The sequence below is a fragment of the Numida meleagris genome, chromosome 2 (assembly GCF_002078875.1).
Source record: "Numida meleagris isolate 19003 breed g44 Domestic line chromosome 2, NumMel1.0, whole genome shotgun sequence".
In the NCBI taxonomy this organism is placed as follows: Eukaryota; Metazoa; Chordata; class Aves; order Galliformes; family Numididae; genus Numida; species Numida meleagris.
The window spans coordinates 84,128,210-84,154,323 of NC_034410.1; the positions used below are offsets into that span (position 1 = coordinate 84,128,210).

At 41.1% G+C, this 26,114-nt stretch overlaps 1 protein-coding gene and 2 long non-coding RNA genes across 3 annotated transcripts; 1 reads left to right on the plus strand and 2 right to left on the minus strand.

The window, feature by feature from the left end:
* Nucleotides 1,324-25,573, plus strand: LOC110394804 (sodium-dependent neutral amino acid transporter B(0)AT3-like). Its single transcript, XM_021388830.1, has 12 exons — nt 1,324-1,462; nt 10,104-10,244; nt 11,856-11,993; nt 12,750-12,931; nt 13,340-13,450; nt 18,394-18,506; nt 18,812-18,940; nt 19,672-19,828; nt 21,034-21,238; nt 22,554-22,713; nt 23,645-23,807; nt 25,089-25,573. The coding sequence occupies exons 1-12, from the start codon at nt 1,324-1,326 to the stop codon at nt 25,257-25,259; spliced, it is 1,809 nt and encodes a 602-aa protein (XP_021244505.1). The 3' UTR covers nt 25,260-25,573.
* LOC110394806 lies at nt 4,162-11,433 on the minus strand. The gene is made up of 3 exons (XR_002435903.1): nt 10,232-11,433; nt 9,488-9,635; nt 4,162-6,728 (listed from the first exon to the last, which is right to left on the minus strand). It is a non-coding gene; the product is annotated as an uncharacterized LOC110394806 (long non-coding RNA).
* Nucleotides 13,366-22,572, minus strand: LOC110394805. The gene is made up of 3 exons (XR_002435902.1): nt 22,142-22,572; nt 21,796-21,859; nt 13,366-14,292 (listed from the first exon to the last, which is right to left on the minus strand). It is a non-coding gene; the product is annotated as an uncharacterized LOC110394805 (long non-coding RNA).

Genomic DNA, 26,114 nt, shown 5'->3' on the forward strand with positions numbered 1-26,114 from the left:
ATATTATTTGAATGTTATTATTTAAAGTCTTTCAAGTTGCTATTCTGTAATGGGAAAGGCAATCTTTGTCAGATTTTTCTGCTGAGAAAGAACAAAGCTGAGCCTGAAGCAGCTGCAGGGGTAGGGGGGGAGGTGCTGCCAGGACAGCCCCAGCACAGCACTCTCTGGTCTGGAGCACAGCAGCAGCAGGAGGGAGGGCTGTGGGTGCTGTGGCTGATTTCTGTGACATGGACTCTAAGGGCTTGGAGTGCAAAATAGCAGAACCTTGGTATTTTGGAAAGAAAACATCAAAGATTTTCTCACATGCTTTCAATTGAAGGCAAGCACTCAGCTGTTGCATTCCTCAGTAACTATTTAATTAAAAATAAAAATAGTCACTTGGGATTCATTGACAGGTGGGAAGTGATTAACCTCAGGTAGTTATGGTGAAAATGAACGAGATTTTGATGTCTGAATGTATGCGGTCTTGTCTAGAGAACAGTCCCATCTTGGGTTTGCTTAGGAACAAATGTAGGGATCCTCAAAGAGTCCCAGCCATAGTGTACTGTATCTTTCAAATAACTTAAGTCTGTCATAGGTATGTGTGTGGATGTTCAGAGGGAAAAGCAATGTGGAGGACAGCGCTTGATACAGCAGGAGCTGTGTGGCTGCAGCTGGTCTGTGTGTCCCAGTGGCAGACCTTGGAGTGGGCAAAAAGCTGCTGCAAATACAGCCATGAAAACACATCTTTATCAGGCTCTGTTTGAGGTTTTGGTATAACAATGACAGATAGATCCAATTAATACTAATATTGTGAAAAAAAAATCACTTTTTGTACTTACCAAAGATGTCTTCGGTCACTCTGCTAACAAAGCAAGAGAGAAAAAGTCAATGCTTCCTTAATTCACAGATCTACACATTTTACAATGTTAATGTCTTATTGCTGTAAAGGTTTCTTTTTAATTATATTCAGTGTCACACTTCTTTGACGGTATCTGAGAACAGAAGGAGAACAGAAAATAAAAATCTCTTTGATCCCAAGTTACCCATTAACAACATATTCCTAAGTTCCCTAACTATAGAAGGAACTCCAAAACATCAAGAGTGGTCACTCTGTCTATATAATAATAATTCCTGGTTTGGTATTTAAACTGTGGCACTTGCAATGGTGCATTCCTTTGCATTACGTAAAAAGAAAGCTCCACCTCCTTTTGGAGAACCCATCTGTCATCCCCCATAAAACTTGCAGAAGAGACAGGCTTTGAAGCATCTTCCCATTTATAGGGAAAGGGACTAGAAAGCCAAGGGTATTTCAGACAAACGCCTCAAGATTTACCAGTGGACATGCCACCCGAAGTTCCTAAAGAAGATGGCAGACCGAAGTGGGACAATAAGTTCCAGTATATCTTAAGTTGTATCGGATTTGCTGTCGGCCTGGGGAACGTGTGGCGGTTTCCATACTTGTGCCAGATACACGGAGGCGGTAAGGCTGACACGGGACTTTGCCAAAATACTAAGCCATGATTCTAATATAACTGTGCTAACTTACGATGGGCATGGAACTTATATATTTGCATCACTTTCTTTTTAGCTGTCTAATTCTCAAATTCTCATAAATGTTTTGCACCGTTGGCTTTCCCTTTAGATTGGATTTCTCTGTAGAAATATATTTCATTTTCGAAGGATGCGTTTGTTTAGGAAATAAGACCAACCTGATGCTCAGCTCTGACACTGCTGCTACAGCCCTGATGGGAGGAGGAACCTCACTCAAAGCTTGCTAACTTCAGGAGAAGCCAGAAATCCTGGGAAGGCACTGGTGAGGCAGTTCCCCAAACAATTGGCAGTGGCGCTTCCCCAGGAAAACAAAAGTCGCTCCTCTCCCTTCCCTGACACCTTCAGGAGGTAACCCACAACCCAGGGATGAGTGAAGCTAAATGGCACTTTCAGAGGGCTGTGAAGCTGTCTGAAATGCTCAGCTGATTTAACACAAGCAAGCTGATACTAACACCTGCCCAAGCTTTTCTGTGGGCACCATTCCCATGAAGAATTGCTTTAGAAGCAGCCAATTTAGTAAATACGAATGGATCAGAAATAGTAACCGATAGCTCACTGCTTACAGCAGCTTTTGAAAGCTGCCATGGTAACCTGTCTCAAGCAGAGTGATGTAGCAAATTATTTAAGCCCAGTTTTATTTGCTATCTTTCAATTAATGGGATAGGTACAAAATTCAAACTGGGAGAAACATGCAAATGGCAGAAAAAAATGATCCAATCTCATTCTATCAAGGCGTCTGCATTGCTTCATGAACTACACATATTTGAATAAGCCAAGGAACCATGAACTGATGCTGCCATTAATAGCAGGAGGTATTTTAGAAAGAAGCAGCCATGTAAGGGCTCTGTGAGCCACTGAGTGAATGAAATCAAGCAGGCTGTATCAGCATAAACCATCCTGCCATGCATAAACAATGTACTGGGAAGCAGATGGAGATATTGCTACTGATACTAACACAACCTCTGTGCCCACTTTTCAAAATCAAGTTGAAAAAAAAAAAATGCAGGAGATCCCCAAGACTTATTTGAGATCTGGAAAATGTATGGCATGTGGAGTGATTTAAGCATCTGGCCCATTTAACTCACCAAGCTGAAAATGAATGAATCTATTTGCCATAGTCTATAGATGAGGACATGGAAATTATTTTGATGGCAAGGAGCTCTTTAGCAGTGAAGACTTAACAGCTGGAAGCCACTGCTACACTAATTCAAGTAAGAAAAAAAGAAGCAGCAGTAGGAAGGTGTCTCCCAGGAGACTTTATGCTTTATATTATTTATTCTCAAGATGTGAAACCCAGCGAAGCACTCTCAGCTGCTTACCATAACCAGGTGGCTAGAAAGCCATAGCTGTAAGCATGCTGTTTCTCTGTCAATTGGAATGGCTGGAAAAAGCCTGTCTGTCACTTCAGCTCATGACAGGCACATGGTGAGGGAGGATACGTGCCTTTAGAGGCACAGGTCCACTACAGAAATGGCACGGAGCTGAAGGGCAAGTGTTTTGGAGTTGGACAAACACCCTGCAGCATCTCAGGTGGCCTTGGATGCCTGAGAGCAGGCAACTGAGCAGCATCCAGCACGTCCAGAGCAGCATCTTTGGGCCTCTGGAGAGCCTGAACAGCAAAAAGCAACACACATCTATTGGGAACAGCCAGCACTCACACAGATTCTTCAGGATTTCATTTTTGCAGAACTGGATTTCAGGTTTTTTCTCCTATAGGTGCCTAAGTATTTTTTGATCCCACTCTAAACAATTACTGAGAGTGACAAAAGGTACAGCCCTACAGCTCACTAAGCTCTAGGAAATGCAGACAAATCAATGACCTGTGTTTATGACAAGCAAAAGGAAAGCTGCTTGGTGCCATGCGAAATCCTGTGCTAGCATATTTTCAAATGACTCATAAAGTTCATCTTTAACTAAGCATCTTAACTACAGGAAGCCAGGAAATAAGCCTGAGCCCCTCTATGGAAAGTTACAAACTTAGAGAATGTGTAGGATGGAGAGGACTAAGAAGAACATTGGTGACACCTGGAAAAGCCAGTGGCATGTTATGCTATTGGCAAGCACAAGTAGCTACTAACAGGCTGGGCAGGAGGGAGGTCACAGGTTTCTCTCTGTCTTTGGTTTCAGACACTCAGCTCAGCAGGGATCGTTCTGGGCATGGCCCTTCTACTCCATCTGCTTCTGTGGTTCAGTGCCTTCCACGTATTTAGACTCAGGCATACCCAGTCTGACACCTTCATGTGTTGATGCTCAATGTTTAGGGCAATCAATTCACAAGAAAAGACACTGAAATGAATGAGAAGGATAAGAAAGGGCACAAAGGTTACGTAAATCACCCAGCACTCTCCTCCTGCATCCCTGCCCTACACATCGCTCCCATTCCAGGCTGGCCATAAGGCCGAGGGCAAGGAGACCCACACTGACCTTCCTTACAGATCATGCTGTGATCAGAAAGTCTGTTTGCTTGTGTGTTGATATTCTGGGCACTGATGTATCCTATAGGCACTGGTAGGGACAAAAAAAACATGTCCTAGAACAGCTTTAAAGATAATAAAAATGGGGAAAAGCTACAGGGACAAAGGCTGAGTCATTCTTTTTCTCTTTGAGCAGTCATTTTATTAGTGAAAAAAAGGTACAAAATAGCAAGTAGAGTCTGTGACACCATACAGATTATTTAAAAGAGGTGAGGCACTGGCACAGGTTTCCCAGAGTGGTGGTGGATGTCCCATCCCTGGAGACACTCAAAGTCAGGCTGCATGGGGCACTGAGCAACCTGATCTGCTGTAGGTGTCCCTGTTCATTGCAGGGGAGTTGGACTAGCTGGCCTTTATGGATCCCTTCCAACTCAAACCATTCTGTGATACAGGTGCTCTGCATTACTACAAGCAGTGGCACAAGACAGTGGTGAATAAAGCTCAGTGTATGGATGCACAGCCAGCATTTGGTCATTGGGTTTCAACAAAGGGCTCAGAGAGCTCAGTTGATGACTGTAACAATGTGCTGACAAAATTCTGTGGGGTTTATAAATAATTTATCCTGGAAGCAGGTGTTGGGAGAATTTGAATGATTGATGAAGACCACCAAGAAGACAGAGCTGTCGGGTTTACATATGTGCATAATGTGGTTCCATTTTCATTCTGCCAGTTTCAGGCAGAGACGTGATTTGGGGTTACATTTTTGAAAGCGAACAACTCAGATGCAAAAGCCCAGTAGATTTTCAGGTGTATTGGTGTGCATCTGAAGATGTGAACAGCAGCATAATGGTTAACTACGGGACCCAAGAGGTGGCAGCTCAGCATCTCAGCCCCAGCCACGAGCACAGCAAAACCTGGTATGGAAATCGCATAGAAGACCCAGTCTATGGCTGAATGGCTTCTGGGCTGTAGATCACATTTTCACTAATGATCCAAGTGTTTAAGAGTTAGGCAATGCATTTTTCCTCATTTCTAGATCTTTTAAAAAACAAGAGATAAAAATAAGTGCTTGTATATTTGTCTCATGTCAGCTGTTCTCCTCAGACCTCTGAACCTTATTCACTGCACATTAGTGTTACTCAGTAACTGGGATCTAATATAATATCAGTTGTGCTGACATTTATCACCTGCTTTTGTTTACTGATTATTTGGATTTATTGCCTGAGTTAAGTTAGCTATTTACTTTTCATGACTAATGGATATGAAGGTTGTTTGCCACAGTGAGCGGAGACAAATACAAAGGTTCCCAGGCAACTGGGCTTGAAAAGATATTTCTAAATGGTCTGGTATATATTTTGTCACCTAGAACTGACACTCAAAACAGGTCATATAGCCATATACCTACATACGTATGTACATGTATAGTCATCTGAAAATAATACTTAAAAAAACCCTCCAACTGTGACATACTACAAAGTTGTCCTGATTACAGCTGGTATACATTAGTCTAACCAATGGGTAATAAAACTTTCATGCATAGTGCCTGAGCCTACAGAATAACTGGAAAATGGCTTTAATACAAATTGCTGCTCTTTTTAGGAAAATAAATACACCCTAAACTCCTGCAAAAATGGCAGAATGTCCATCTACTTCTGAGGGAATGGTTTCCAGATATTCATAATCCATGGCCCGTCTGACCTTTTGCTAAAGTTTGAATAACTTACTATGAAATGCAGTTGCTTGGCTCACTGCATACAGAAGGAAACTAAAATCTGAGAGAAACAACACGTAGGCCTAAAAGATATTGTAAAAAAATAAACAGACAAAAAGAAAAAAAAAAGTATGTTGCAAAAAGCAGAACTTTTCACTATTTGACAGAACAATTAATTCAATTATCACTGGCCCCAGCTTTTCACTGAGGAGCTGAACAGGACACAGTAACAGTCCAGGAAATGAGGTTTGTTTCTGGGCTCAATAAATGGACAGAATCATCGCTGTGAGGAATCACAAAGTCCCAAGAAGCTCAGGGGTTTCTTGGGCTGTGTCCTCATGAGGAAGCAGTATGGGCCTGGAAGAACAGGTCTGTGGAGCAAAGCAGTTGGTCCTTGGGACCCAGCATCCATGCTGCACACATCTGCGGGTATTTTCTTTTAGTTTTAGGCTTGCTCCAGCCTGACCAACTGAAAGCTGATTTGTGGATAGAGTGCTTTATACACACTTCCAGGGCAGCCAAGGGGGGTGCAAGGAGCGGTCCTGATCTGGGCAGAGGAGTTGCATTTCCATAGACCAGGCAGTAGGAGAAAGCATTGGCTCTTATTTCTTCTCCAAACCTGTGCATAGTTCTCATTCTTAAATCTTTCTCTGGTATGTGGAGTAAGTGTGAATTACCATGTTTGTAGGTACAGCCATTCAATAACAGTACCTATACTGGATCTCAGTGCATTGTCTCTTCTCTTTGGAGACTGAATGGAAGGGCTTCCTAGAGGTGATGTTATTGCCACTCTACTTGTTGATGCAATGCTCTGCTTCCCCTTCAGCTTGCTGGTTGCTGTGACTCAGTGTTAGATGGCTCTTTATCATCAGTTTCTTTGGCATTCTGCTTGCTGGTGTAGCCACACAGCTATTAGCAGCTCTCAACAGTCTCTCTTGTAGTTCATGCTCTTTTCTTCCAGACTGCCATATGCAGGTGCTACACAGAGATCATGCCCTTCATGCCTTTGAGCTGTTGGAGCAGGTCTGCAGGAGGGCCACAAAGACCATCACAAGACTGGAGCACCTCTCCTATGAAGAAAGGCAGAGGGAGCTGGGTTTGTTTAGCCTCAAGAAGAGAAGGCTCCAGGGAAACCTCACTGTGGCATTCCATCACTTAAAGGGAGATTATAAACAGGAGGGGGACTGACTAATTATATGAGCAGAGACGATACGGAATGGTTTTAAACTAAAAGACAGGAGATTTGGACTAGATATCAGGGAAATTTTTCACTGAGAGGGTGGTGACACCTGGGAGAGGCTGCCCAGAGAAGCTGTGAGCACCCTGGAGGCGCTCAAGGCCAGGTTGGATGGGGCCCTGGGCAGCCTGAGCTGGTGGGGGGCAGCCCTGTCCACAGCACAGGGTTGGAACTGGTTGATCTTTGAGGTCCCTTCCGACACTATCCCTTTTATGACTTTGTGAGTATCGTGTCATTTCCTAAGCAGAAAGCTGAATATGGTTAAGCCATAGCTTTTCTGACTCGATTTGCCTGCAGATTGCAATAGAGTACGCTGAAAATACTTCTTGCTGAAAGTACTTCTGTGATTTAATGGGAAATGAAAAGGCTGATGGGTCTCCAAGGCATTGCTGAGGTCAGGTTCCAAAAACCTTAAGTGTACCTGGAGTGCACTGAGATTTTTCTTTCCCGCTACAATGACCGTAGAGCTCTCCCCACTCTAATGGCTCTTTGCAGTTAGCAGCAATATGGAGCATGACACACTGGCGCTCCTCATCACTCGGGGCTTTAACATAAACAGAACCAACTTACCAATAAGCCAACTCTACTGAATTTCTGATGCACCTGTGCTACACATCATATATGCACTGATATGTTTTTAACTGTCTGTGTTTGAATGATGAGCTCTGTTTTATGATACACGCTCTGTGGTAGATACCAATGTGAAACTTCATTCTATTTCTTGAACTTTCCTCTTGCCTTTTCTACAGCTAGATTTCTGATGGCAATTTTTAAAAAGGAAGGAAGTTCTGCCTTTTGGCGTATCCTCCTCTGAGGATTAAACACACCCTTGATCACACAGTGCCAGTGTGTTCCTATTCACCATTAGCATCTCCTACCATTTTCTTTCTATGCGTAGGGGTTTTTACTGTGAAGAAGTGCAAGCTTTAAGTGCTTGAGCAGACTGTGCTTTTCCTATTTTCTTTTTGCCTAAAAATAAAAGCAAATGAATTACTGAGCCTGTGAGCTGAACCTCTACACTCCGAGCCACTTACTTGAATTTGGTTTGAGAAAGATTAGTTCCATGAACTACTTCTCAGCCCGCTCTTCTGCCACCGTTTCACAATTGCAGGTATCAGTTTCTACACTGTTCTCATGAAAAACAGATATTTTTTTTCCCAAAGTGTGATTTATATTGTAAACACAACTGGAGATGCATACAAACCAGCACAAAGTAAAGGGCTTCTATCAGCAGAATATTCAAATATGCTCTGCTGTGAACTAGCAAACAGAGGGAGAGAATGTGCAGTTTGCACTCATTTTTACAGGGTTATTTCCAGGGAGGTATGATGTGGGAGATAGGTGCCTTGTGGAATGGTTGTAGGAAGGACTCAGCATCCCCAGATTGTTTGCTCAGGAGCCACCACCCAGAGCTGGGACAGCCCAACCATCTGACTGCCAGCAAGGCAGATTTGTTGCAGAAGTAGCTGTATTCCAATGATCTCACTGAGCTTGAACAAGAGCACAGGGCTGAGGAAGGTGAGAGGTTACAAGGCTCCCCTGGAAGGGCACGAGAGTTCCTCAGTATTTACACAGAATCTCCAGTGCCTGCCTCCAGTCTAGATTTCATCAGGTAGTAAAACACTTCAAATAAATGAGCTGTCATGGTTCTCACACTCCTCTCTCGCTTTGTACCTGGTACTTAGGAACCTCCTCCAAGTAGGGGGACTGCTAAGCAGGGCTCCCAAGCATCCCAAGGAACTTTGTGTCCTGGAAGTCAATGTGAGACTCCTCCAAATCTGCTTCTTAGTGTTAAAACATCTTAGGAAACCAGGTCACAGAGATGTTTGTTTCCACCTTTGGCAAATTAAGAGCAGTCCCTCATAGAAAGGGGCATCCTGTATGTTTTTTTTCCCCCATGTATTTATTCATAAAAAACTATTAAATAAACAACACATCTTGTCTGGGTGTTGCATATAGTTATTGCAATTATCTAGCAATGGGTAGCAAAGTTATTACAAACCCTAGCTCAAAGTGATTTGATTTATAAGCCCCACCTTTCTAAACAGCCAGTGATTACAAAACAGAGGCAGCTCCACGAAGAGCTCAGAAATCCATGGTAACTTCCCACTGCCTTTTCCTTGCCAAGGACTGTGCAGAAAGCTAGACTGCTCTGCACCCTCAGCACAAGGACTGCGGTGATGACATAACGAGGTGCAGAATTGCTGACAGAGTGATGAAAGGGCACAGAGCTGGCATGAGCTGGTAGGTGGATGGGAAGGGGTTGACATAGCATTTATGTTTCCCCACGGAAAAGCCATTTTGTGGGCACAGTGACTGTTGGCCATATCATGCCAATAAACTTCTACCTCTTAGTCCATTTTGTCTCAAATGGAGAGACGGGCAGAAGAGTTGAGCCTACCAATGAGATGTCACTCGGTCTCATGAAAATCAGTGTCTGTGTAAAGAACGGAGACCCAAGGCAGTGCACATCATCTTGCAACAGCCAGATGCACATGCTGCCTCATGCTCAACAGAGAGAAAAAAGAAAGATGTATACAACAAAGGATACAAAGCTAGATGAAACCAGATGTCATTTCTCCCACAACTCACAGAACAGTCTGGGGCTCGTTTCCAGTTTCCCAGTACCTAGAGGCTCTTGTAGAATATCATGCAGAAATGTGGCCTCCTGGGAGCCTCCAGTGCGAAGTCCTGCTTTGCCAGTGGGAAAGGGCAGCCCCTCAGCTTTGGCCTGACCATTCTGGAGAAAAGAGGTTGTGTAAAAAGACAGTCAGAATGGAATGACACCCGCATTTCAAAAATTGTGGTAATTGTTAATGCTTTACAAGGGCTAGTCATAAAACGTTTTCAATTTTTAGAGTTTCCAGGAGCATACTTCCTGGCTTGCGTATCTGCTGCTATCCCCCAACAAAAGAAAGAGAAATGGAGGAAGGGGTGCGGATCCTTAGAGCTTCTGTGTTCATGAGATGTCAGAGCATTGAGGGGATATGCCCTACAGCACTAGCAGCTCTGGCCCTTCCTCCTTCATTACCACCACCAAAACCACCCACAATCAGCAGCTGTTCCTGGGAAAACATCCACGTTGCCACTGCCTCTCTCAACACTTCTTACAAGGACTTTGTTACAGTCATGAAGTAGAAGAGATAACAGCAATTTGAAGGAGGTGCAGATAACCGTGTGGCTTAATTGCACTTAATTATGTTTTCAGGGGCATTCCTGATCCCATACTTCATCGCTCTTATCTTCGAAGGAATCCCACTGCTGCATCTTGAGCTTGCCCTAGGGCAGTGCCTGCGGAAAGGCAGCATCAGAGCCTGGCACACTATCTCACCTTACCTGGGAGGAGTTGGTAGGTCTCTGGGAGTATCTGGGCTGAAGGAACCACAGCTGGGCTCCTGCTCAGCACTTATTTCCTACAGAGCTGCATCTGATGCTCATTAGGATATCACTCACTTCAGGTGTTACTCCAGACACGCGGGAGCCTAAACTATGAACTTTTTAGCCTCTGTTGTGGATGCTTGAGATAAGAAAGCCGGAGTGTGTCTTGCTGTATGCAGAAAAATGGGATTAGTGTTGACAACTATGCCTGTGGAAGGAGAGGAGTAGGTAAGGAGTTATCTAAGGGTAAGAGGGCGACAGGGAAGAACTACAAAGCAGCAGGGTGGGATCTCTGGCAAGATTCCTCTCCTACTACTTAGCAGGTCCAACTTCCCTTTGCAAAAAAAGTAGCAAGCAGAATTTGTGGTGTTGATATCCTTTCTTCCTTATTGTAGGAACAGAAGATAGTCATTTAAAGCATATGTGCACAGTATGAGACAAAATAATGCCCTCATGCAGCTATATTGTGCTGTGAAACTTCAGTCTCTTTCGATCTGCTGTTAAAGTTGTGCCATGTTTAAAAAAAAATACTGAATTATACAGCATGTCAAAGCACTCTAATCTTCATCTTCTAAGTAAGTAGTCTAAACCACAGACTTTCCCTTGACCAGATAACATCCCAAGTGTCTTGTAGGAACTGGAACAACTCAAAACCCAGTGCTTTAGAGAGACCACCCCAGGAAGGTCTAATTTCTGTCTCAATTTTATTTTTTTTTTACTCTGAGATGAGCAGCATTCTGTGCTTAAGCTTATCCTATAGGCCCTACTCCTACACAAGCTGCTCAGATTCTGGTAAGTGGGAGCCAGTGGCTCAGTCTTCACCTACTCTGAGCAAAGCATCATCTCCATCTGGAGGCCAGACTGGATAAAAACCCTGCCTGACTTTGACCTCATAGCAAGAAATCATTTATTTATTATTTATTTAGTGGGATCCCTTCCAGTATGAATTTTCCCAGGCTCTATCCAAATGTGAAGCCACTTTCAGAAGTGAGCTGGCACCAATAACACAGAAGAGGGGTATGCTCCCAGCTCTCTATCTGGAGAGGACTCTATAGCTCAGGCACCCTGAATGTCTGAGCCCAGCAGGCCAGTACTCTTAAAGAAAGCAGCTGTTTCTCACATTTTTCATATTAGACAAGTCATAGAAAACTTTTTTTCCTTCCCTACAGCTGAAAGTGACTCTGGCAAAACCTCAGATGTTTCCCCTGAAGTGCTTAAGGAGCTGAGCGTGAAAGGCACAAAACAGTGGGCCCTGTGTCTCCTGCTTTTGGTGTCCCAGAGCCCTGCTCTTGGCGTTTGTCACTTGCTTGTTCAGGTAGCTGCCTGCTGGCACGGAGTCTCCCAGAAGGGTAAAAAGCTGAGCCCAAGGCACAAAGCAGAGGAGCAGCAGCCTTCTTAGAGCAGGGCTGTGGAGCCAGAGGCTGCGCATCAGAGCTAAGGACACAAATGCACATCATCCCTGTGAAGATCTCTGGGGAAAAAAAGATCTTGAGAAATTAGGAGATATGAGATGCTAAGAGCAAGTGCTATGACTGGTAACTTCTCCCAGTATTTCTAAGCTCATATCTTGTGTCATCTGCAGGAGTTGCTTCATTGATGGTGTCGATCCTGGTGAGCTTATACTACAACACCGTTCTAACCTGGGTGATGTGGTACTTCATCAACTCTTTCCAGGAACCCCTTCCATGGAGCATCTGCCCTCTAAATGAAAACAGAACAGGTAACTGCTGCTTCAGTGTCACTGCAATTGGAGTATCGCAGACATCGGAGCCTGGGGACTAACAGGAAAGAGGGAAGTTTGGTTTACTTGTTTTGCTGGCATGATGATACAGGGACCACTTGAAATAACATCCTGTGCTTTCTGACTACAGAGAAACAGTCTTCCATCGAGACACTTGTGACTGTCACCTTAAACTACATCTCAAGACATATGAGATTGCTGACGTAATTGCAAAGCAAATTTAAGACATCTTTCAGTAACTGGTTTAAATGAGACTTGTGCTTTCATTGGGTGGTGATACCTCGGTTATTACTCACAAGTCAGAAAGTCCACTACTCCTTTGATTTAAGAACAGAAAACTACATAAGTGTTTAAAAAATAAATAAAATAAATATTAACTTTTGAGATGGCAGAGAAACTATTTAAAGACAATTTTGAGGCTCAGATTAGTTACACATTACCCATTACAAAAACACTAGTAAGACCTAGAAGAGCATATCTAAACAGGATAAAGACTGTTCTCTGTTCTTAAAAATGACTTTTTGGCTTTTTTTGAGTAAAAGATTTCTTTACCCAAATTGCCTTTTTTTACATCATAAACAAATATACTGCTAAACTTGAATGAGATTGCATGTCAAAACAGCAACCTTGCTGCTCTCCACTCCTGTAAAGCATTGTTTCCTTGTTATACAGTGAATGGGCAAAATATTACCACATTTCAACGTTTATTCTTATGCATGCCACATCCTTTTCCAGGGCTCAATGAAGAATGCTATGAAAGTACTGCAGTCAATTATTTTTGGTACAGGAAAACTTTGAACATAACACCTGACGTCACCGACAGCGGCTCGTTACAGTGGTGGCTTGTTTTGTGCTTAGCAACTTGCTGGGCAATTGTGTATCTCTGCACCATTCGAGGGATTGAAACCACAGGAAAGGTAGGAGAAGGACAGAGAGAAGTAAACAGCTCAGGGCCTTATCCTGTGCTCTGGATGTCATTCTCCAGAGTTCATCAGTTTCACTACCATGTACCACTTCAGTCCCATTTCAGCGTGCTCCTTGTCCAACTAAGCGATAATAGCAGCACAGATCGCTCAGAAATGTGCTTCTCTCCTTTTCCTTTGCAAATGCTTCTTGCCCTAGTAGTTCCCCTTCACTGTTCTAAGAGTTTTTTTTTTTAATTTTTAATAAATTATTACTAAATATTTTTGAAGTAATTTATAATTTTTTAACCATGTTCACCTGTAACTGTTTCATCTAATATTATTAGGATGGCACATGGCAAAAACTTAAAAGAATTAATGTTACCATCAATAACTTTGTCTTACTTGTCACTTTCTGACTAGGCAATTTATGTAACAGCAATATTTCCTTACCTGGTCCTAACTATATTCCTTATTCATGGACTCAGTCTACCAGGAGCCACTGAAGGTCTAGCGTACCTTTTCACCCCTAACGTAAGTATTACTGCTATTGTCAGAAACACTACTTTCCTTTTTCTCCCCTCAGATCTCATACTATATATTCAGGGACAGGAGTCTTAGATCCCTCCATATACTGGTAATTTCAGACAGACCTCTTTACCCCGCCCAAACTCCAAGTTAAATTGGACTGCCAAGTGCTTGCTTGGAGCTGCAGGCAACCTCACAGCTCTGCCTCGGTGCTGAAAACTTCCGTAAATTCGAGAGTTGAAAGGAAGAAAAGCAGCACCCGCTGACAGAACAACCTCTGAGCTTGGGACAACCAGTGGGCACACAATTGCACAGCTGCCCTTCAAGGCCCCAGCACGTGCCCTGTGACCACCATACCCCTCCTCTGTGTTCTCAGTGCCCACAGGCAGCCTTTGCCTTACTGAACTTGTCCATCTTCTACTTTTCTGGGAAAAAAAAACAAAAACAGTGTGGAAAAACTCACTGCTGAGTTACCTGCAATGGAAAGGTGTAAGGCCGTCAGTGTTGCTCGTCTGCACAGCCCAGACTGACTGACACTGAAGACATTCTTTGAGTCCCTAGGTGTTTGGTGTCACCATGCATTCCCATCTGTTATGGTCTATAGGGAATACTGATTTTACTGAAAGGAGCACCACTCTCCTGTTCTCCAGGCATTTGTTGGTTGTCAAGGCTTGATGTGGATAAGCCACATGCTCAGTAGGTAAGCTCACATATTATACAAACTGTTTGAGTGGGGTGAGTCCAGTACCTTTTTCCCTCCCAACAGGGATATACAGTGTGTGGGAGGAATGGGCTTGCATGCTGGCAGTATTCCAGGTCCCCAGCTGGCTTTGGTCATGCTTTTCAACCTGAAAAATAGAAAACCATGCATCTAATTGCCAAATTCCTGTGATACAGCAGTGCAGAATGGGTACTGGTCAATTCAGCTGTAAGAATAAATCAATACCAGCATCCTGAATACCATCCAGGTGATTACAGGCTCTTAACCAGCAGCAAGGAGCTGCTGGGCTCTCTCCCATGGCAAAGTAGTAATTACGGTGGCAATTCATGATGAAACAGCATGAAGCCAAGGTACATCTGTCTCATCTGTAACTCAGTCTGCCAAGCCACAGTTCAGAAACACTGGGTATTCTCCTTTCATATTCCTCAGGGTCCTATGCCCTGTTCTTCCTCAAATGTGGGAATTTTTATCTCCCTTCCTCACTCCCTCCTCTCCCTGCCCTCCAGCCTATGAAAATAAATAAGCTGTTGGATATGTTCATACAGAGTACTCAGAGTATCTAACCAAGAACCTCTTTAGATTTCTCTACAAAGCCTCTCTTTCTCTGCTCTCTCACTTGTTAAAGATTCTTTTCTCCCCCTCTTTCTGGAATGCACATTACGTTGTCTGTTTGATCTGAATGACTTTGCTGTATTAAAAAATATTCACCAGAAGTGTTGGGGGGCCTGAAATATTAAGAGCACCAGAATTGCCTGGAAAAGCAAGAGATAGTACACAGCATTAACAGTCTACAGATACTTATCCTCTCTAGAGATTGCAAAATACAGACCAGCTTAGTCTGCAACAGGAACACAGGCTTTATGGACAGCAAAAGTCAAGGAACCCAGAGATACACTACGCATCTGAAAAGAGAAAGCAGTAAGAAGAAGCTCAGACATGACACCTCTTTTATCCCTCCCCTTGCAAGCCTGATGACACAGACAGCCACTGAATACCATCAGAGCTCAGAAAGGACAGCCTGAGTCTTTCTAGGAGAAAAGGACATGCACTTTTGTAGGGCTCAGACAGAACAACAAATGCATCCTCACAGCAATCTAATAACGTCAGCTAACACCACAGTTCTTTGTTCACATACATCAACTAAAAGTCAATTTTCTTGATGCACTACCTTAATGAAGAAAGCAGATCTGGTCAATACAGCCAGAGCAGCACTTGGCCTGCTGGTATTTGGTCCCGGCCTGGCTGTCAGATTTCTCTACAAGAGCTCAGATGCCTTCGGACTTAGGATCATTGCACAACAAACTTAATGCAAAAACTAGATTTGTGTGTATTCAGTGTATGAATAACAAAGCCTGGAGGTGGTGCAGCGCTGAGGAAGAACAAATCATTATCAAAAAAGATCTTTTGTAGATCGAAGTCAGAATCAGTCTGACTGCAACCAAACTGCAGCTAATGATTAGCCTGTTTAAGGAAGCAATTCCCAGAATTGTCCTTGAAGAGTCATCGGAGGATGATTTTGGCTATAAAACTATGTTCTTATCAACAAACATGGACAAACTGATGCAACAGTCTAGTAAGGTGATATTTACAATTAGTGTTATTATTGTATAGAAATTTCTAAGACAGATTGCTTTGTTAAACTAACAAAACTCTTACAGAGGCTTTTGACAGACAAGGTTTGCAAAGACTTGCAAATACAACTACTACATTTCCTTCTAAATTTGTGTTTTTAGTTCTCATTGGCAAAACTCATAAACAATAACTACATGCATATGGATTTTAAATACAGAAGGCTGTGGTTTTATTTTCATGGAGAAATGCATAGCTGGCTTTTTTCCATCTAACACTTCCATTCCTTAACTTCTAAAACATATAACGAGCGTTTCTTTTCATTGACTTTCAGAAATAAAGAAGCCAAATCCTTGGCTATCTGGAAAGTGAAACAGACAAGAAAACAAGTTAAGATCCTGAAGTTATGCTCACAGACCCTCTAAAGGAAAGCAGGTGTTGTACATGAAGCAGCACAGGAGTTGGAATGGAGACCTTTGGAAAGGTTCTTGACTAATAAACCAAGCAAAACAAAGCTCTCACAGACAGCAGAAAAAAGGATTCTATCAAGCCTTTATGGGGTTCAGCTTCTATGGTTATCTGTGTCAGCTCAGGAGCACAAATGCCTCTTTCTCCAGCCTCTTTCACATCTGAAAGAGTTTCAAGGATTGTAAATATCTTGGGGGTTCTACAACAGCGAGTGCTTACTTTCCACTTTACTCCAGTGTTCACTTGTTCACATTTAGATTTGATATCTTTGTCCACATGTTTCTAGCTTCAGCACATTTTGTCTTTTAAAAACATGCTTATGAAACCTACATGGCATATTACTGAAAATGCAAAATAACTTTTAGGCTCATAATTACTGGCTTATGATCAGATAATGACCTTGCTGTGATGTTCTTAAGTTGAGCAGTATTGCTCAACTTACTGCACATGCTGGATTTACAAGGGACTTTTCTAGGAGGTCTCAGCACGGCCCCCCAAAACAAAGGTAGGCCCAACAATGAAGTCCAGCAACGTTTGGACACACATACGTTTGTACAGTTCGTTGGCCACATCACTTTTCACTTGCCTGTTGATTGTTTCTTCAAACTCTGAAGTTGAATAGCATCTTCCAGAGTTAGTAAGTGTATTGCATCTAGCACCGAACTACACTAACTCCAACCTCATATGCCAGAAGACCCTACTCAGGAAAGTCAGGTTTGTAACAATTGCATCTGTCAGCACCGACCATTGGCTTGGCAGCACATAAACTGTCAAGGCCAGGTAGGAACATGAATACTTCATTTCTGCACAGCAGTCTGCTTCTGGACCTGCATGAGGTCCTACCAGTAAGCACTCCAGCATTGGAGGATTTGGTTAAAATCTTCCAAATTAAAAGTCCTAAAAGATCTGTTAGCCCAAGCTGAAGCTTTTCATCCAGTAATGGTCCCATGTATCCGCTCATTATATGATGCTATATGAAACGTAACACCCATTCTCCTGTGGTCAAAGCAATGTCAAACTTATGGAGAAAACATACATGGTCTACCCAAACTGAGATGAATGCATTACTCTCATTCTTCAAGCTGAGACCAGCTTTAGAGAAACCCCAAATAACCATCACCTTTTTTTGGCACACTCTTTTTCCTACACATGATAGTGGTGATCTACTAGGGTCAATACCCCAGAGATGTAGACTCAACACACAAAGCACACAGTTCAGCCTGAATGACTGGGATGCCAAATTTTCTGCGTTCAGACTGGTGTAAAACAAAGTGACGTGCTCAACAACCCAGGTATTACTTGTGGGGCAAATGATTTTTGAAACACCAGTTCTTAGCTGATATTGCTTGCTATTCCCACAAGTTGATACCGGAGTGGAAAGTAATTGACCTTGCAGAGTATGAAAATAACATTTCTTTCCCAGCTGCAGGAAATAATTACTCAACACATCTGTTAACATTTTGCACATTACTAACATTTTTGGTTTCCTTGTAGACTAATTTCAATGGTAAATTTTAGTCCAGTTATTTACTTAAAATTGCATACTGTTTTTTGTAACCACAAAAATCACAGATTTCTTTCAGTCAGTTTCCTCTATCACATCTCCCCTTCTTAAATCAAAATCCAAACTTCACTCTATTAATTTCTCCTTTTTCCTACGTTAGTTTTCATTGTTGTTTTTACAGTAGTTTGAATTTAAGATACTCTTTTTTTTTTTTTTAATGAGTATTCTCTTCTTGGACTTTTAGGTTGTTTTTTTGTTACTGTTGTTTGTTTTGAGTTTTTTTCTAATGTGATGAAGGTTAAGTATTTGTACAGTTTTAGGAAGATAATAACCTTAGACTGTTAAGTTACTCAGTATGTATGTATGTAAGTATGTATGTAACAAGAAGAAACGCACTGAGGAAAAATGGAATGTACCATCTCCCCTGCGTGCCTATTACCTGTGTAGAAACACTTCTATTATCAGACAGAAGAGCTGCACAACACATTAATGAGAGTTTTACAATGAAACAGATTTTATATGTATTTTTAATGTCTTCAGAAACATCTGCTCTAATATTTTGAACTAATTTCCATTTTCAGTGTATATAGATGGCATCACAGCTCACAATTTCACACATGTGAAATAGAGCAGCCAAGAGAAAAGAAAGTTTAATTCCTAAATAATGCATTTATTCAATTATTTCAGCTGAACATCCTGAAAAATCCTCGTGTATGGCTTGATGCAGCCACTCAGATTTTCTTCTCTCTTTCTTTGGCTTTTGGAGGGCTTATTGCGTTCGCAAGCTACAATCCATCAAAGTAAGTAGAACTGCGACCTTTACAAGTTGGATAAATTCTTGCAGCACTTCATGCAGTTTTCTAAAATTTTCAAAACTTGGTATACTTCTAAGGGATCTTAGCAGCTGCTGTCTTTCCAGGTTTTAGTGATCTATTTTATCACTTTAACATTTTTTTTCTTGTGCTCAGCAAATGTATTTTGCATAGATTTATTTTTTGCCCACAGTACTATTTGTTAATGTGGAAATCTCTTCTGTATCATGGTGGGGGTGTGGATAGATACTGCTTTTTTTAAGCCAATTTGCTTATTTGAATCCTATTTCTAGAAATGACTGCGAAAAGGATGCTGTGACAGTAGCAATTGTGAACAGCATAACATCCCTCTATGCTTCCATCCCAGTCTTTTCTGTTTTGGGGTTTAAAGCAATCACAGGCTATTGGGACTGCTTGGACAGGTGAGAAACTTCCATTTCCAGTGCTATACAGTCGTTTCTACACCTAAACAGATAATGTGTTACTTGAAAACATGCATATCACTGAAAAGCAAAAGTATCTGTATGGAGAAATCTAATAGAAAAATACAGATCATCATGGCACTGAGGCAAGAATGATCAGAGCAGCATTTGTAAGGAGTAAAACATTATAGAATAATATTGGAATTAGTGTATATAACAACACACAAATTAAGGATCGTATCTTTAACTAGCATTAGAAATAGCTAGAATAAAACATTTTTCTATTCCACAGGATTCGTTGTTAAACACAAGTGGTAGAAATGGTACGGACATATAAAATAAGAAATGAAATATATTTTAGAGATCTGCATAAAGTACTCTGAGTTTGTATCTCAAATAAGTATTAATGAATATTTTCTCCTAATCATTTATAAATAATATATATTTGTGTAAATATATAAAAATCTACATATAGGAGGTATATGTATCTCCTATGCATATACTTTATAGAAAAATAAATCTGTAATATATGTTATTCATAAAAATATAAAAAATATCTGTATATAGGAGATATATATACTTATATACATAAATATTAAGGAGAAAAATTATATACATATATATCCTTGTGTAATATTTTCTTTTATGTTATAATTAACAGCACTGAAAGTAAACAACTTTCTCTTAACATCTGAACGCATAATGTTTTCATGTGTTGGCTTCTCTGCCAGGAATATTATCAGTGTCATCAATGAATATGATCTTCCAGAACAAAGCATTACGCGGCAGAACTATACGGACTGGATTATGTTCCTGAATTCATCAAATCCAGAAAAACTTGCTGGTCTCAAACTGAAAAGCTGTGACCTTCAAGAATTTCTTGATCAGGTACCATAATTGCTTCTAACATAATAAGCCTTAAGTAAATAAATAAATAAATAATAAAATGTATAAAGAAGGACCAGTAACTTGGTTTTCCTTATTTGTACTTCACTTGTAATTAATATGTTATATAAAATCATAAAACATTTATTCAAGATTTCAAGTATAAGCACTGCTGTAGGATAGTGCAAACTCAAAGTACAAACTCTGGTACAGCATTCAAAATAATACATAATTATCACAGAACTAGTCTTCAAAGGGGCTCCTATCTGGAGTGTACATGAAGGACACTGGATTCAGTTCTACTCCAGTTTAGAGATACAAGCCCAAGAGAGAAAACATATCTAGCTGAAAGATTATAGAAAAAAGATGCTGAATGGAAGTTTCCTAAATCCCTATTTGGCAATGGAAGTATCAAAACAATATTAAAACATGCATCGTTTGCCTCTGATCCTATATATGTGCAAATTCAAATTCTGCTCTGTGATTGTCTATTCATATCTAATAGACCATTTAAAATTAAAAAGGGAGCTCTTCATTTTCAACCTCACAAACATTTCTCACTACTCATTTCCTCCAGTGCTGACAGCTGCATAGCCTCCTAGGCTAGCTAGCATCCTTGATTCCAGAGAAGGACACAACGTAAGAGGTGACAAAGTTAAAGCCTCACCATTCCCACTGGCTTTGCACAACTTTTTGATTGTCAAAAGCCATATTTTTATATACTCTGCCATAAATATTTGTATCCCTTTTTGACCTTAGGAGGCCAGCTTCAGAAGCACATTTACAAACTGTACAGCTTAATTAGGTGCAATGACAAGAGACAATCACTCTGATTATTTTGCCTAGCACAAACCCTAAAAACAATAGCATTCTCAATTATTCCTGGTTTAAGTCAAGCTTGAACTAGACTGTATCTCAGAAAATAATGCAAGCTGAATTTCTGATCTTGAGGTTGAGAATGTGAAGATACAAGGAGCGTATTGCAGAATCACAGAATCATAGAATGGTTTAGGTTGGAAGGGACCTTAAGTACCACCCAGCTTCAACCATGGGCAGGGTTGCCACACACTAAGATCGGTCTGCCCAGGGCCTGATCCAACCTGGTTTTAAACGCCTTCAAAGGTGGGGCACCCACAGCTTCTCTGGGCCTAAGAAATTACACTTAGGCCCTTATAATGTGTGTTTTAATTTGTTTGTGAATTCTGCAGAGTGTATCAGGATCTGGCCTGGCTTTCATCGTGTTCACTCAAGCCATTATCCTAATGCCGGGCTCACAGGCCTGGGCCATCCTGTTTTTTGTAATGTTGTTCAGCTTGGGCCTCTCCTCCATGTTTGGAAACATCGAAGGAGTCTTCACTCCTCTTCTAGAAGTTCAAGTTATATCTAAGTCAATACCTAAGGAGCTTTTGTCTGGTAAGGTATTTGGTTTGCATTGTTCAAAGAGGGTGACTTTTGTATAGATGCATAATGATCAACTGCTTAGTAAATATCATAAAGGGATTAAGAATTTGTAATATTAACTTAGCTATTGTGTAGTGCTAGTCAAGGTAGTGGATTGTATTTGCAGAAGATAAGCACACAGATGAGGTAGCATGTTGGCATATGGTATCACAATGCCCTTGCCATTGTCTTTAGCTTGCAAGAACTGTTTCAGTCTGTGAGTGCTCATTAAATTACCAGGACTGGAGCTGAGCTTGCTCTACGCTGCTGCAAACATCAAGAAGAGCGTTGTCTCCACTGAGGCCTTTTGGCAACTAAAACAATGTTAAGGTAACAAGTGACATCAGCCAGTCTGCCCTGTCTGTGCAAGAACTTACAGCGTCCCACATTACCATGACTGTAAGACAGATCACTCACCCCTATTCCATTCAGAACTATAGTGCAACTAATTATTTCACGTTTACTGAGCAGATACTTAGGAATGAGTGCTTACTGCTCAAAGCTGGAATCTTTGAAACTGAGACACTCACCAAATCCAACCTGCTCCTCAGGAATTGGGCTCTGAGTTGAACTTGTTCATTTTGGCTTTCTTTGCTGAAACATAAAAGCCTGCATTAGCAAACAGAAATAGAAGAATAGGAGAGATCCTACTGTGAAATTGGTCTAGAAAAATTTGGGTAGTTTCAAGTAATGGATTAACACCTGGGTAACGTATCATTTTAAATTAATATGCAGAATATTGCTGTCATGCCTTTTCTACAGTCTTCCTGTGGCACCTAAATTATATTCTTCTTATTCCACAACTTTTTATGTAAAAACAAATCAATTCACAACTTGATGAGGTAACCATACATATGTATGTAGGTATGTACTTACATCTTGGGACATGAGGAGGTCTCCTTCTCAGCTCTGGGCCCTTCCTTACCCACTGCAGGTCCCAGTTGTTCATGTGGACCAACGACTGCATGAAAATGAGAACAGTGAAGCTCATTGCATCAGTCAATAGGCAACATTCCAAAATTACCATAAGGCAAGCCACAGTCCACACTACTTGCTTGGAACTCTAATAACTGAAGGATGCTTTAAGTCACAGGAGTGCTTTCCTCATGCAACAGAATGGTGTCTTTGTTCACCACACAGAAGAAAACTGAGTTTGGGAAGTGGTATCAACTAGGTCCATACAGGGAGAGAGAATAAAAGTCACTTGAACACAAGCAAAAATAATTTAGAACAAAAATAATCTCACCAAGTTCTGTTCTCCAGTAACAAAGGTATCTTTTTTCTTCAGGTATAATATGTCTAGCTTCCTTCCTTTTTGCTCTATGTTTTACGTTGGGTTCAGGGAGTTACTGGATTGACATTTTTGACAGCTACGCAGGGTCGCTGCCTCTTCTAGTCATTGCTTTCTTTGAGGTGACTGGGGTTGTGTATGTCTATAAAATTAAAAGGTAAGCAGATTTTTTTTCTCTTAAGAGGCAAATACATCCTCCTCTCAATCCATGTATGTTACATACAGATAAAAAACACATTTCAGTAACACTCTCCAGTTTTGTGAATGTTGCTATCGTTCTTTGCTTCAAGTCTCTTATATGTCTAAAACAAGAAGGATGCTCTCTGCTCAGCACTTATAGAAGGGGGAATTCTATCTTGGTGCTGAAAAATCAACACCTATTGTCATTCCTTGGTCAAGCAGAGTTGCATTGTCTTTGAAACATCCTTCCGTTATTGCCATTTTGTTCCTTATATTCTTCTTATTTATGGTAAGCAACATGCAGGAGCTTTCCTTCATTGAAAGGCTTCATCAGCATGTTAAGAATCTCCTCAGTCACAAAGACAGATTAAAATCACTCTTTAGTACAAAAGCTTTCCAACATCCTTTGTAATTGTAAATACCAGGAATCTCATGTCATTTTGATTGAGATTCAGCTTATCTTCTCTAATTGGGATCTTTCCAGTCCAGAAATTGCCCCAGTCCTCAACAAATGTTAGTTTTCATCGTTCTGTTTTCTCTGCTGCTTGTTGGGACTTAAATTTTGCCTGTCTAATTTTCACTCTGGTACTTAAGTCATGAAGGTCCTGATGTCTTCCGGATTAGATGCTACAGAATTGCTGTAACATGTTTATTACTCACCTGTAGTTAGAAAACTTACACTAGCATAACGAGCTCAGGTTACGTAAACTGACATGGCTACATTCATCTTTGGAAAAAAAAAGCCCTACTTTATTAATATTATTAACACCTACAGCAAGTTATTAAGCGTATTGAATCTCTTCTATTCCAGGAGCTGTACCACACATTTAAAACTTATAGAAAGAATACAGAGAAAATGAAATTGCTACCACTACGCTCTGACATCTTTTTATGCCTCCTCTTAAAAGGTTCAGTAAAGATGTGAAATGGATGACTGGACGAAAACTAAATCTGTACTGGCAAATGACATGGAGGTTTATAAGCCCTCTGCTCCTGCTAATTGTCTTTGTGGCCTTCGTTACTCTTCAGATACAGAAGACGCCAACCTATACAGCCTGGAACCCCAAATATGTATGTTCTCTAATATTTGCAATACTTAACAGAAGTGAGGGTTCTAAGTTTTTCTCTCCCACCAGATCCTTTAAAATCATTGCTGTTCACTGCTTACCTACACAATGTAGTCTGAAGCAATGAAATGCTCAGAACAAGAAGGTTCCAGTGTGCACAGAGATTACAAGGTTTCAAATACTAAAGTGGCTTTCCTGTTAGCTTCTTCTTTCTGAGAAGTTTTGTGTCGCCACACTCCATGCTTCTTAGAGATGCATGCAATGCAGAGAACTGCTGAAATGTCTCACAGAGACTCTATAGCTACATCAGGTTCACAAGTGGTGCACATGTATGAGTAGAGCTTCAGAACTGTGTAACAAACACCAGGGATGCAAACATTTTAGGAGGCTCAGGGGAGACCTTAGGGCTCTCTACAGCTACCTGAAAGGAGGTTGTAGTGAGGTGGGGGTCGGTCTCTTCTTCCAGGTAACAGTGATAGGACGAAAGCGTTAAGTTGTGCCAGGGGAGTTTCAAGTTGAGTATTAGGAACAATTTCTTCTTAGAAAGAGTGGTGAGACACTGGAATAGGCCACCCAGGGAGGTGGTGAAATCACCATCCCTGGAGGTGTTCCAGAAACATGTAGATGTGGCATTTTAGGACATTGTTAGTGGGCATGGTGGTGAATGGGTTGATGATTGGACTAGATGATCTTAGTGGTCTTTTCCAACCTGAATGATTCTATGATTTCCCTTGAGAACTACTGATACCACTGGGACACTGATGAATGTCTGACTGTGAAACTTGGACAGACAGGGAGGGAAGGAGGCAATGGGCCAAGAACAGTGCTGGTTAATTCTGCGCCAAGTCTTGCTGATGTTGAAAATATTCAGTCTGAATGGGGCTGATTCATGTCAGTTGCAGCTTCTTGTGTCTCTCTCAAATAGAGCCTGTGGAGGGGTCAGAAGATCAGTTCTGGCCTTTAGCTACACACAGATTGCAGTAACCCTCACAGATTGATACAAGCCTCTGTAGTGTGAATATATGCAGAGACTGGAATAAGATCCAAAAAAAAAAAAAAAAAACCCACAGAAAAAAATTTACAGCTATATTTAGACTCGAAGAGTATCCACAGGGCACGGCCACTGAAATGCTATTGTAGAGGAAAAATAAAACTACTGCTATCCTTAATATATCAACATAAGAAAATGTATATGGAAATCAGCAAAAATGTAAGTGCCCTAATCACTTTATTTTTTACTTCTGTGTTTTGTTGTTGTTTTTTTTTTTTTCCTAAATCTCCATAGGAACACTTCCCTATGAAGGAACAGAAAGTCTATCCACCTTGGGTGCAAGCTATCTGTGTGATTTTGGCTGCTCTTCCTTGTATATTTGTACCTCTGGTAGCACTCATCCAGATCATCAAACGGATGTGCAGAAGCAAGGACCCAAGCCTTGTACAGCCAGAAATGTTTTAATGTCAAGAGATTAACAGCAACTTTTCTCATCCCCAAAAAATAAACATTCTATCTGTCTGTAAGTAAAGATGACAGCTTTTGTTAGATGGGATTAGATGTGTCACTCAGCTAACACGGTTAATGCAATTCTGCTTACAGCCTATCATTAGCGGTCTATAACAGTGCTATGTTTCCTTTATTTTCAACCAGTTTCACAACACTTGTTGCACCTGCATCCTGTCCTGAATCCTACCTACCAACAAGCACCAACTCCACTGCCTTAGTTCTTTTCACACATTACTAATTTCATGTCTCCCTGCAGCCAGATTTTATAAACCTCAAAAGCCCGCCAGTTATTTCAAGTGTCCTCTGCCTTCCTTTGCTTCTATTCCAAACAAACACCATTCCTAAGGATCAGCAACATAAAAATTAAAACCCAAGAAGCTACATTTTCTTTCACCAATCCCCCCCCTTAGAGAGCTGGAATGAAAGCTCATGAAGGGGACTCCTTGCTTAGTCTACTTTTTCTAAATCTTTTTATGCATTTAAATAGCAGTTATTTTACGATTATTCTATAATCTCAAGCATTGCAAATAAAGCATCAGCAGTTAAAAGAACATGCATTAAGCAAAGCTGAGTAATTAGTTTTGCACAAACATCTTAGCTAGCACATTCCAGGGTTTACTGTAGTGGAAAATACTGTGAGAACAAACATTCCCAAATTCTTTAATTTTCCATACTGAACATGATAAATGACTACTGTGATAAAAATGTCTCGAGGTGTCGTAGCATGCTGCAACCTTACATGGGATGACCATGAAATTCATCTTAAAAACAAGTTACCCTCTACTTGCCTTCAGATCCTGGCCATTTTGA